The sequence below is a fragment of the Oncorhynchus keta genome, chromosome 17 (assembly GCF_023373465.1).
Source record: "Oncorhynchus keta strain PuntledgeMale-10-30-2019 chromosome 17, Oket_V2, whole genome shotgun sequence".
Classification (NCBI taxonomy): domain Eukaryota; kingdom Metazoa; phylum Chordata; class Actinopteri; order Salmoniformes; family Salmonidae; genus Oncorhynchus; species Oncorhynchus keta.
This window is the reverse complement of record NC_068437.1, coordinates 56,546,490-56,559,523: the sequence shown is the minus strand read 5'-3', so window position 1 is coordinate 56,559,523 and position 13,034 is coordinate 56,546,490. Positions and strand designations below refer to the sequence as shown.

The 13,034-nt window shown below is 40.2% G+C and overlaps 1 protein-coding gene across 3 annotated transcripts; it reads left to right on the top strand.

The window, feature by feature from the left end:
• Positions 1–276: 276 nt before the first annotated feature.
• Positions 277–11,937, top strand: LOC118396015 (sulfide:quinone oxidoreductase, mitochondrial). Of its 3 annotated transcripts, none has more exons than XM_035790158.2 (10): positions 277–413; positions 3,535–3,785; positions 5,667–5,837; positions 6,166–6,219; positions 6,698–6,898; positions 7,151–7,360; positions 7,734–7,917; positions 10,435–10,502; positions 10,627–10,805; positions 11,072–11,937. In XM_035790158.2, exons 2-10 carry the CDS (start codon positions 3,561–3,563, stop codon positions 11,127–11,129), a joined length of 1,350 nt encoding a protein of 449 aa, XP_035646051.1. In that variant the 5' UTR covers positions 277–413; positions 3,535–3,560; the 3' UTR covers positions 11,130–11,937. The 3 variants fall into 3 exon arrangements, with proteins under 3 accessions (XP_035646051.1, XP_035646050.1, XP_035646053.1); XM_035790157.2 differs by lacking the exon at positions 277–413 and adding an exon at positions 497–651; XM_035790160.2 differs by lacking the exons at positions 277–413; positions 11,072–11,937 and adding an exon at positions 497–651 and having other exon boundaries at positions 7,734–7,913; positions 10,627–10,776.
• Positions 11,938–13,034: the final 1,097 nt, after the last annotated feature.

Below are 13,034 nucleotides of genomic sequence, written 5' to 3'. Positions count from 1 at the left end.
TGTAGGGTAATGCTTGTTAAATAAATGTCATGTTTCTTACACTTCATTACAGGGGACATTTCAATGTATATAAATTAAGCTTTTTAAATTAGATGTCGGTGACCCAATAAACGTAAAAAAGGTCGGAGGAACTAAAAAAATACAGGTTTAATAGAATGACCCAGCTGCTGTTTGAACTGGGTTGAGCCTGGGTCTTGTGAAATGAGGCCAATTTGTATTTACCGTAGCCTTAATCTAGTCCCCAGACACTTCTTCAAACTTCCGTTGTGCGCAATAGCCTGGGGGCGAGGTTACTGTATAGCCTTGACTGCCCTAATTGGCTCTGCAGCGACAAGTGGTGCGTTTGAAAACTATAGAAGGTTCTCTCTTTTTCTTTTCCGTGTGACTTTACCTGGAACTTTTTTTTGAAACCGGTAAGTTAAGGTGGTGTGGAAAGTCAACAGGGTAAAGGTGGAATAATTCGTGTCCAGTACGTTTTAAAACGATGTGCCATACTGAACGCGACCCAGGTCATTCTGGGTATTATGCAATCCGTGACACTCTCGAGGCGTGTGTTCAAAAAGATAGACCAGATTTTAATAGAAGTCTGTGGGTAGATCGCCAGCTTGCAAGAATCATATCCCGTTTTCGCAATTTCCTTCATTAAATAAGGTAGGTTTCTACCATGACAGATTTTTTTGTGTTTTCAAGACAAAAAATATAATATGTTTTTTTTTGCGGTGAGCTTCCTTTTGGTTGATTCGGATACTTTCCAAGTGGGGAACTGAGTTTATCTTTCTACGAGTTTCTAAGTAGAAAATGTCGGAGTTTCCGAGTTCCGATTTTTCTTGAACGTGGCAACATGAATAGGGTTTCTCTGCATGAGTTATAACTTATTTTAGTTTATTTAACTAGGCAAGTCAGAACAAATTCGTATTTACAATGACGGAGTTACCACGGCCAAACCCGGACGACGTTGGGCCAATTCTGCGCCCGCCCTTTGGCACTTCCAATTACGGCCGGTTGTGAGAATAAGCTGTTGTTGACTTCAAATAACCTTTCTCTACACAATTATTTTTCAACAAAACACATAGATGTAGGCTGCTATGTGCATCGGCAATGAAGTATGGTGAATAAGTAAAATTGGTCGTGAGACAGCTATGCACTATGCGACAACACAATTTGATATCGGGGCAATATACTCAATCTACTATAAGCATGGACCGACGTCTTTTGGACTAACAATGATTTCCAATTTCCACTGATACCGATTGTTGGTCCGAATTTGGCCCAAATGTAGAAGTCTACGCTTGGTTCAGATTTGGTCAGGCTGGTCATGATTTGGCCCGGGCCAAAACATACGCATCTGATTGGGGTCCGGACCAAATCTGAACCAATCATAGAGTACGTTTACACGCACACGACTAATTTTGATACTAAAAGTGATTATGACAGAAGCCGGAGTATGGCTTTAGTCATGTAAACATGCACTCTATTCTGATATTGATCGGCGAAAGGTCATATTCAAAGTAAGAATGCGCCGATTAAAACGTCTGCTCGCTTAATCAACTCAACCTCCCTCTTTAATACGCGATTGAAGTGAGTTCGGGAAAAAAATGAAAGTATGCATCTTATAATTCGTTTTCACATACAACCTTTATATGTCCGAACTCGGAATCAAATAGTCTTTGCAAAAATAACATGGTCACTGTGGCAGAACGTTTATTCGGATTGAGTTTCTGCAAAGTATCAAAGTCCCATCAGTAGGCTGATTTCAGTACAGTACACCGGCCGGCCTGTTGCACCAGTTCGGCATAAACAAGTTGGTTTTAAATGCTAAATCGGCGTATATACGTCCGACTTTGGGATCAGAATTTACACCTGTTGCACAAATAAAAAAATAAGACTAAGTTTTAGCTAAAACCGGCGTAAGCAATATGCGTCCATGAGATTTGAAGCTTCATACGGGTGGTTGCTAGGCAGTGCCCGTTACTAGGCTGTTACGGTCTTCATGGCAGTAATAAACTTTGCAAGGCTTGTCCTCATTACTTCGCAAATCCCACCACTATGTATGTGTAGCCGATGCGTTAGCGGTGGTGCAGAGCGTCCCTGGTTCGCGCCCAGGTCGGAGCGAGGGGACAGAAGTCTATACTCTTACAAATGCACGTTTTCTTAACCACAAGTGGATGAATCTACTAATAGTTATTGTGGGAATGAATATCACTGAATTACGAAAATATTGGAATGAAGTAGGCTAGTGCCACTGAAGGAATTTATCATATTGTTGGCTTTACAGCACCATGAATGGGGCTGTGGTTATCGCGCTGCTTTGAGACAAGCGTGGGGGCTCGTCTTGATTATCAATCAGTCGGATTTTTGTTTTCATGGCATTTCCGTTTGGATATTTGGTTACAATTAGGCTGAGAAAATATTAGCCCACGCAAGTCTAAATTAAATAGTTCCCCCAAAACACCAGTATCAACGTCAATAGTGAAGAGGCGACTCTGGGATGCTGGCCTTCTAGGCAGAGTTGCAAAGAAAAGGCCATGTCTCAGACTGTCCAATAAAAAGAAAAGATTAACATGGGCAAAATAACACAGACGCTGGACAGTGGAACTCTGCCTAGAAGGCCAGCATCCCGGATTAACCTCTTCACTGTTGACGTTGAGACTGGTGTTTTGGGGGAACTATTTAATGAAGCTGCCAGTTGAGGACTTGTGAGGTGTCTGTTTCTCAAACGTGACACTAATGTACATGTCCTCTTGCTCAGTTGTGCACCTGGGCCTCCCACTCCTCTTTCTATTCTGGTTAGAGCCAGTTTGCGTTCTGTGAATGGAGTAGTACACAGCGTTGTACGAGATCTTCAGTTTCTTGGCAATTTCTCTCATTGAATAGCCTTCATTTCTCAGAACAAGAAGACTGACAAGTTTCAGAAGAAAGTTATTTGTTTCTGTCCATTTTGAGCCTGTAATCGAACCCACAAATGCTGATGCTCCAGATACTCACCTCGTCTAAATTATATGTTGTAATCTTCATTTGGCTCCTCTTTCCTATATTAAATGGATAAACAAATAATTATTGTGTTATAATGTTTACTTTATTAAGAATGTATGTGGCAGTTGAAATTTGTCCCAATGTCTCTAATGAGCACTTTTTAACTTTTCATTCAGAACCGAATACGTATATTCAACATCTGGAAAATGTACTTGATTTTAATGTCCAGAAAAGTATTTTTAACATGATTTAACTTACTAGGAAAGCTTACTATAAAATAGCATTTGTCACTTGCACCGAATACGACCTTAAGGTGAAATGCTTACTTACACGAGCCCTTAACCAACAATGCACTTTTAAGAAAATAGAGTTAAGAAAATATTTACTAAATAAACTAAAGTAAACACTTTTTAAATTTCTTTTTTAAAGGTGCTTGTTTTTATGTTTTCAGACATGCGCCCTCTGCTGTTCATTCCTTTGACTACACTGCCTGTCAATGATCTGTCACTTTAAACCCATGTAGTCATTGTAACTGAATTCTGACTTTTGAATACATTCTAGAATTCTAGAGATACAGAAGGGAATACATGGCAACAGTGACAGTCATGCACCGGCAGCCAGCCCTGTGGAGGCAGTGCCATAGGACGGCTGGCATTGGCGTCTGTCGTCTCCACACCAGCAGCAGCAGTGCCTCCTCCAAAGAGCATTACAAGGTCCTAGTGCTGGGAGGAGGAACTGGGGGCATCACAATGAGTGCTCGGATGAAGAGGAAGCTAGGGGCGGAAAATGTGGCCGTAGTGGAAACCAGTGAGGTATTAAAGACAGTTGTTGACTGCTAAAGAGCATCCTATTCACTATAGCATCGGTGCTAGGGAAAGGGGGATACCTAGTCAGTTGTACAACTGAATGACTTAAATTGAAATGTGTCTACCGCATATAACCCAACCTCTCAATCAGAGAGGCCTACAGTCTACAGTCAATCCAATGTGTCTTCAGAAAGTATTCATACTCCTTGACTTATTCAAAATATATTTAAAAAATAAATAATTCTTACCCATCTACACAAAATTTATTGAGAATGAAATACAGTATTCATTTACAAAAGTATTCACATCCTTGAGTCAATACTTTTTAGATTACAGCTGCAAGTCTTTCTTCTAAGAGCTTTCCACACCTGCAAGCCTCTAAGAGCTTTCCACACCTGGATTGTGCAACATTTGTACGTTATTGTTTTTAAAATTCTTCAAGATCTGTCAAATTGGTTCTCATTGCTAGACAACCATTTTCAGGCCTTGCCATAGATTTTTAAGTAGATTTAAGTCAAAACTGTAATACGGCCACTCAGGATCATTCGCTGTCTTCTTGGTAAGCAACTCCAGAGTAGATTTGGCCTTGTAAAATTAGGTTATTGTCTTGCTGAAAGGTGAATTATTCTCCCGTTGTCTGGTGGAAAGCAGACGGAACCAGGTTTTCCTCTAGGATTTTGCCTGTGCTTAGCTCCATTGCGTTTCTTTTTTATCCTGAAAAACTCCCCAGTCCTTAACGATTACAAGCATACCCATAACATGATGCAGCCACCACTACGCTTGGAAATATGGAGAATGGTTCTCCGTAATGTGTTGTATTGGATTTGCCCCAAACATAACATTTTGTATTAAGGACAAAAAGTCAATTGCTTTGTCACATTTTTTGCAGTTTTACTTTAGTGCCTTGTTGCAAACAGGATGCATGTTTTGGAATATTTATATTCTGTACAGGCTTCCTTCTCTTCACTCTGTCAGTTAGGTTAGTATTGTGGAGTAACTACAATGTTGTTGATCCATCCTCAGTTTTCTCCTATCACAGCCATTAAACTCTGTAACTGTTTTAAAGTCACCATTGGCTTCATGGTGAAATCCCTGAGCGGTTTCCTTCCTCTCCTGCAACTGAGTTAAGGACACCTGTATCTTTGTAGTGACTGGGTGTATTGATACACCATCCAAAGTGTAATTAATAACTTCAAAGGAATATTCAATGTCTGCTATTTATTTTATTTTGACCATTTAACAATTGGTTCCCTTCTTTTCTAGGCATGGGAAAACCTCCCTGGTCTTTGTGTTTCAAATTCACTGTTCGACTGAGGGACCTTACTGATAATTGTGTTTGTGTGGGTTACAGAGACGAGGTAGTCATTCACAAATCCTATTGAACACTATTCCATGTAACAAATCCTATTGAACACTATTCCATGTAACAAATCCTATTGAACACTATTCCATGTAACTTGTTAAGCAAAGTTTTTACTCCTGAACTTATTTATGCTTAATCTAACAAAGGGGTTGAATACTTATTGAACTCAAGACATTTCAGCTTTTCATTTTTTTTTTTAATGAATTTGTTTAAAAAATATATATATTCTAAACACAATTACACTTTGACATGATTTGATATTAAGTGAAGGCAAGTGACAATTATTTATCTTTTTAAATCAAATTTAAATTAAGGCTGTAAAACACAACAAAAATGTGGGAAAAGGCCATTGTGTGAATACTTTCTGAAGGCTCTGTAGTCCACTACTAGACCAGAGCCCATAGTGCATTATTTAGGGAACGAGGGTGCCATTTGGGACATCCACAGGCTATTGAGGATGAACTTGTAGTCTAGAGCATGGGACAACATTTATTGAGCAGCGTTCTTCCCTGTGTTTTTTATAGATGCACTACTATCAACCCATCTGGACGTTGGTTGGAGCTGGGGTCAAAAGTGTGGCCTCCTCTGGTCGCCCTACAGCCAGTGTCATACCTCCGGGAGTCAAGTGGGTGAAATCGAATGTACGGGAGATCGACCCAGACACTAACACTGTGCGCACAGACAATGGCATGGAGGTAGGAAGGGCTGTTTTTTAAAAAACTTTCCCTATCGTTAATTTGATTTAAGACATGTTGATTGACTTGATCAAACGTCATTATTGGGCTTGGTATCGACGTGAGTAAGGCAAAACTTCAGTCGAGTGTTGTCATAATCTAATTTTTCTCCCCCTCCTTTCCTGGCAACGTCGGATGCTCTAGATATTATCTTAATATGAAATGGGTCTTGAAATGCAACTAACCAAATGTCAATGAAGTCAATTTCAGCTTTACTTGTCCTATCCAAGGAGGTACAATAATTTCCCACCCTACCGCTGACTGAAACATATTGTCTTCCCTGTAACAGATCTCCTACCAGTATCTGATAGTGGCTCTAGGTCTACAACTACACTACGAGAAGGTGACAATACCATAGATTGTTAGTTTCACTTCCTCAATATTGTTTCAACATGAGACTTACTGTAGTAATAGTGTAGAGACGCGTTTGGACAGTTACGTGTGCCTGTGTTCTGATGTTCTGTTGCCTATGTTCTGTTGCCTGTGTTCTGATGTTCTGTTGCCTGTGTTCTGTTGCCTGTGTTCTGATGTTCTGTTGCCTGTGTTCTGATGTTCTGTTGCCTGTGTTCTGTTGCCTGTGTTCTGATGTTCTGTTGCCTGTGTTCTGTTGCCTGTGTTCTGATGTTCTGTTATCAGTTAGTTATTTGGTGCTATGGCCAAACAGTAGCCTGTGTGATTTCTGTTTTAATAAACTGTTCAATTAGGGAATTCGTTCCTCTGTTGTGGACATTCTTTTATGATATATCGAGGTCGTTACAATTGTATGTGTCAGTCTCTGCCAATGATATAATCTTTTGGTCTTTTTTACAATGACTTTCTAGATCAAAGGCCTGCCTGAGATTGATGATTGGGAGGAATTTAAGATTGGTTCAAACTACTCCGTGCAAACCGTGGAGAAGACTTGGAGTGCACTGCAGAACTTCAAGGAGGGAAATGCTATATTCTCTTTCCCCAACACTCCGGTGAAGTGTGCAGGAGCACCACAGAAGATCATGTACCTGACCGATGCTTATCTCAGAAAGGTATTGTAATACTACTGATACAAAATACATCAGATAAAGCTTCATAAACAAGTATTATGATGACTCTCCATCTGGGTCGTGTTAGCGGAACATTTTACCGGAACATTTTGCAACGGAATTGTTTCTTATTTGACGTGTTCAGATAACATCTTCCTGTTTCACTCCATTTTAAAGTATTTTTCTTCCATTTCATACCTACTGAACCTACTGAACCCAGCATCATACGTTATTCTGATCTGATCCTTCTCGAAGACAGGGAAAAGAGCAACTGCCAACGTCATGTACAACACGTCACTGCCAGTGCTGTTTGGGATCAAGAAATATGCAGATGCATTGTGGGAGATAGTGAAGAATCGCGACATCCAGGTGAATCTCAGACACAACCTCGTAGAGGTCCGGGCCAACAAGCAAGAGGCCGTGTTTGAAAACCTTGACAATCCTGGAGAAACTGAAGTGTTTGAGGTAAGTAACAGGTAGCCTGGCCCCAGATCTGTTTGTGTTATGTTGCCAACTCCTATGCCTATGGTCATTATCATGTGTCACAAAGACTGTAGGAGTTGGCAAGACAACACAGACATATCTGGGACCAGGCTAAGTTCCAGGCAGCTATGATGTACACATGGAGAACACAGAATGGTAGTTCAGAGGGGTTTGTTTTACACATCTGCAATAGATTATCTAAGATGACATAGAAGCTTGATGCTAAGAAACAAACCATCCAGAATTATTCATATCGGAACATTCACTGGGCAACAACAAGACGGCCATGGTTGTATAATTTCATTTGTTTTTGCTCATTTTCAGTCAATGAATGAATCAATGTTTTCTTTGTCAGTATGAGATGCTTCACGTCACTCCTCCAATGGGACCCAACCCGGTGATTAAAGGATCCTCATTGGCTGATGAGGGTGGCTGGCTGGATGTCAACAAAGAGACCCTTCAACATAACAAGTATCCCAACGTGTTTGGGATCGGAGACTGCACTAACCTGCCGACAGCCAAAACAGCTGCTGCGGTGGGTATGTGGTTTCAGTTCTTCTATTTTCCCACTACAAAAAAAGAACACCACAAAATATCAAGTTGGGGGAAACTGCTCTTGCAAAACGTTTTTAATGGTATTATCCTGCCCACCTGCCAGGTTGAAAACCTGTACCTACAGTCAGGTCCATAATTATTGGCACCCTTGATAAAGATGAGTGAAAAAGACTATAAAATAAATAATTAAAATACTGAGCTATATTGTATGCTTTAAACAGTTGGGGAATTACATTATTATATACCAATACAATTACTCAGAGAAAGATATATTTTGTTTAACAAGTTATACATAAAATATATCTAAAAAAAGATTGGGTTTAAAATTGTTTTACTCCAGCACCTTCCACTGTTTTACTCCGGAACCCTCCCCTGTTTTACTCCGGAACCCTCCCCTGTTTTACTCCGGAACCCTCCCCTGTTTTACTCCGGAACCCTCCCCTGTTTTACTCCGGACCCTCCCCTGTTTTACTCCGGAACCCTCCCCTGTTTTACTCCGGAACCCTCCCCTGTTTTACTCCGGAACCCTCCCCTGTTTTACTCCGGAACCCTCCCCTGTTTTACTCCGGAACCCTCCCCTGTTTTACTCCGGAGTTGGAGGCCACGTTCGGAGGGATCTTGGACCATTCTTCCACACATATTCTTTCCAGTTCCTTGATATCCTTCATCTGCTCTGTTTCAAAGCAAGTCAAGATTTGATTTGAAACCACAGGTTTTCAATGGGGTTCAAGTCCAAAGACTAAAATGGACATTGTAAAATGTTGATATTTCTTTGTGGAGTTTGCTTAATGCTTGGGGTTATTGTCTTGCTGGAAGATCTAGTTGCGGCAATGTGTCCTCCTGGCAGAGGCAACCAGGTTTTGGGCTGAAATGTCCTAGAACTTGGTAAAGTTCATGATGCTGTTGACCTTAACAAGGCCACAGGACCAGTGGAAGCAAAATGGCCCGATAACATTGAAGGATATCAAGTTGTATGGTGGAATGGACTAAGACAGGGGATTCCAAACTTTATCACTCGGGCTCCCCTTCCAGCATTGGGGAACAAACTACCAGTCAAAAGTTGTAGGACACCTACTCATTCAAGGGTTTTTCTTTATTTTTCTATTTTCTACATTGTAGAATAATAGTGAAGGCATCAAAACTATGAAATAACACATGGAATCATGTAGTAACCAAAAAAGTTTGAAACAAATGTATTTTATATATGAGATTCTTCAAATAGCCACCCTTTGCCTTGATGACAGCTTTCCACACTCTTGGCATTCTCTCAACCAGCATCACCTGGAATGCTTTTCCAACAGGCTTGAAGGAGTTCCTACATATGCTGAGCACTTGTTGGCTGCTTTTCCTTCACTCTGTGGCCTGACTCATCCCAAACCATCTCAATTTGGTTGGGAGACTGTGGAGACCAGGTCATCTGATGCAGCACTCTATCACTCTGATTCTTGGTCAAATAGCCCTTACACAGCCTGGAGGTATGTTAGGTCTTTGTCCTGTTGAAAAACAAATTATAGTCCCACTAAGGCTAAACCAGATGGGATGGAAAATCGCTGCAGAATGCTGGTTAAGTGTGCCTTGAATTCTAAGTAAATCACACAGTGTCACCAGCAAAGCACCCCCACACCATAACACCTCTTCCATGCTTCACGGTGGGAAATACACATGCAGAGAATGCGTTCACCCACACCACGTCTCACAAAGACACGGCGGTTGAAACCAAAAATCTCAAATTTGGACTCATCAGACCAAAGGACAAATGTTCACCGGTCTAATGTCCATTGCTCGTGTTTCTTGACCCAAGAAAGTCTCTTTCTTTTTGGTGTCCTTTAGTAGTGGTTTCTATGCAGCAATTTGACCATGAAGACCTAATTCACACACTCTTCTGAACAGTTGATATTGAGATGTCTTGTTATTTGAAGTATTTCTTTGGGCTGCAATCTGAGGTGCAGTTCTCTAATGAACGTATCCTCTGCAGCAGAGGTAACTCTGGGTCTTTCTTTCCTGTGGCGGTCCTCATGAAAACCAGTTTCATCATAGCGCTTGATGGGTTTTTTTTCCGACTGCACTTGAAGAAACTTTCAAAGTTCTTGAAATGTTCCGGATGAACTGACCTTCATGTCTTTAAAAGTAATGATGGAGTAGTAGTTTTCTCTTTGCGGGAACGACTGGTCTAAAATCCCTCCCAAAGTGTTTTCCAATCTCATAAAACATCTTTTAGAAAAAGGTTGTTATCCTAGAGTATTGAAAACGGAGGTCCCAATCATTTGGACCCCTATCGTCCTCAGATTTTTCGTACTACTTCTCTGAACAATTGTATTGGTATGAAACAATATAATTTACCAATTGTTTTAAGCATACAATATAGCTCAGTATTTGATTAAAAAAATAATAATAATTTTAAACCATTTTTTATCAAGGGTGCCAATAATTATGGACCTGGCTACATGTAGTATATTTTCTATTGAGCATGTGAAAGATAACAGGGTGTATTTTATTTCCAGCTGCTCAGTCTAGTATTCTGGACAGGACTATTTCAAAAGTCTTGAAGAATGAAAAGCCGGATACGAAGGTACGTTACATAACTAACACTAAATCAACTAAACCTAACCTCCTTTTTGAAATTTTACAAATTACTCATTTTGTTTTTTCATAAACTACAAGATAACACTGTGCTAAAATACTTGTGTTTACAGTACGATGGCTACACTTCCTGCCCTTTGGTGACGAGTTACAGTAAAGTCATTCTGGCTGAGTTTGACTATAGTGGTCAGCCATTGGAGACATTCCCCATTGACCAAAGCAAGGAGAGATGGACCATGTACCACATGAAAGCTGACGTGATGCCTCATCTGTACTGGCATGGTCTTCTCAAGTAAGTAGCTGTCAAAGAGAATTCCTGGGTTGTGTTCATTAGGCACCAAAATGGAAAAACTGACTGAAACATGGAGCGTTTAACCAATAAGACATCGTTATTTTCATTTTCTGTTGCAAAAAAAAAAGTTTTCAAATGTTTTCTGTTGTATGCCCTAATAAACACAACCCTGTATGTAGACTATAGTGGCAGGAAATAAAATCTATATTGATATTTTTGTTGGGGAATGTTAGTCATAAATGTACATCTGATCTTTTTCCCCAAAGGGGATTCTGGGGTGGACCAGGACCAATCAGGAAAATCATGCACCTTGGGATGAAATAGAAGTTATAACCTGTTCAGATGTGCTGTTCCAGACTGCTACACTGTAATCTTTACAATAACCATGATCATTTCATAATACAATTTAAACAAGTCATTGACAATCAATTGAAATCTCAAAGTAAATCTATGACAAAAGTAATATTGCAGCATTCCATGACATACTATATCGTTCATTATAAACTGGGTGGTTCGAGCTCTGAATGCTGATTGGCTGAAAGCCGTGGTATATCATACCGTATACAACGGGTATGACAAAACATGTATTTTTAGTGCTCTAATTATGTTTGTAACCAGTTTATAATAGCAATAAGGCACCTCTGGGGTTTGTGGTATATGGCCAATATACCACGGCTAAGGGCTGTGTCCAGGCACTCAACGTTGCATCGTGCGTATGAACAGCCCTTAGCTGTGGTATGTTGGCCGTATACCACACCTCCTCGGGCCTTATTGCTTAAATGTGCTACCAGGCAGGATTTGTTTCACATATAGGCTATAGGCCTATATTTATAAAATGTCAATCTCATAATGGAATGTATATCATTGAATATCTTATAAATGTGATATACAGAGATTCTCACAACTCATAAGGATAATTAGGGGAGAATTGACCAGATTTATACTTCAATGCATTGAAATACTAATTTCCAAAGCCAACATTAGATCTCTACAGCTAATGTGACCATCAGCATCACATCACATCAGTAGGCTTCTATTACATAGGATTCTCCTTCTGTCATTTCATAAAGAATATGTGCTATATATTATAAACATGTGTGTAATTTCAATAAATAACACATGTCATAGCTTGTCCTTGCATTTCTTTTGTGGTCCTTCTGTAGCTCAGTTGGTAGAGCATGGTGCTTGTAACGCCAGGGTAGTGGTTTCGATTCCCGGGACCACCCATACGTAGAATGTATGCACACATGACTGTAAGTCGCTTTGGATAAAAGCGTCTGCTAAATGGCATATTATTTATTATTATTATTATTATTCCAGTGTTCTATTTTGCTGATAACCTATACTGAAGGGCTGCTCCTATGTCCAACAAGGGGTGATCAAATACTGTAATATAACAGCTTTCACTGTGTAACGGATGTGAAACCGCTAGCTTAGTTAGCGGCGGTGCGCGCTAAATAGCGGTTCAATCGGTGACGTCACTTGCTCTGAGACCTTGAAGTAGTAGTTCCCTTTGCTCTGCAAGAGCCTCGGCTTTTGTGGAGCGATGGGATGCTTCTTGGGTGACTGTTGTTGAGGTGTGCAGAGGGTCTCAGGTTCGCGCCCGGGTATGGGCGAGGGGACGGTCTAAAGTTACATCTGCTTACAATGACCATACAAGGCATACTAGTACTCTGCTTAGAAGACTAATGCTGCGTTCCTAACCAAGTGGGAATTTACCACATTACGACAGGATGGATGGCCTTCCAACTGGTAATTACTAGTGCGAAACTCGTTTATTATCCTGAGAAACTCACTTCTCCCACAATCTGACCTCTGACGTCACCTACTAAGGTCGCTATAACAGCGATCCAACAACAAACTTTTTATTTTATTTTTTATAAACTTTATTTTTTTTATTTTTTAACACTATAATTTGTTTACAAGCATGATCGATTAAGTTTTAAGTTTTGTTTACGCAGCTTGTTGGCCATTAGCTGATCAGCATTTTTCAACGAGTTCAAAGCACATGAATGCATCCAATTGGTAAATTCCCTCCTACGACTTGGTTATGAAAGATGCATACGGCTGCGTTTACAGTCAGCCCAAGTCTGATATTTTTCCTCTAATTGTTTTTTTGACCAATCACATGAGATTTGAAATTGAGATATTTTTCAGACCTGATTTGATTAGTCAAAATACCAATTAGTGAGAGAAAAAAAACATTTGAATTGTGGCTATTGATGCAGC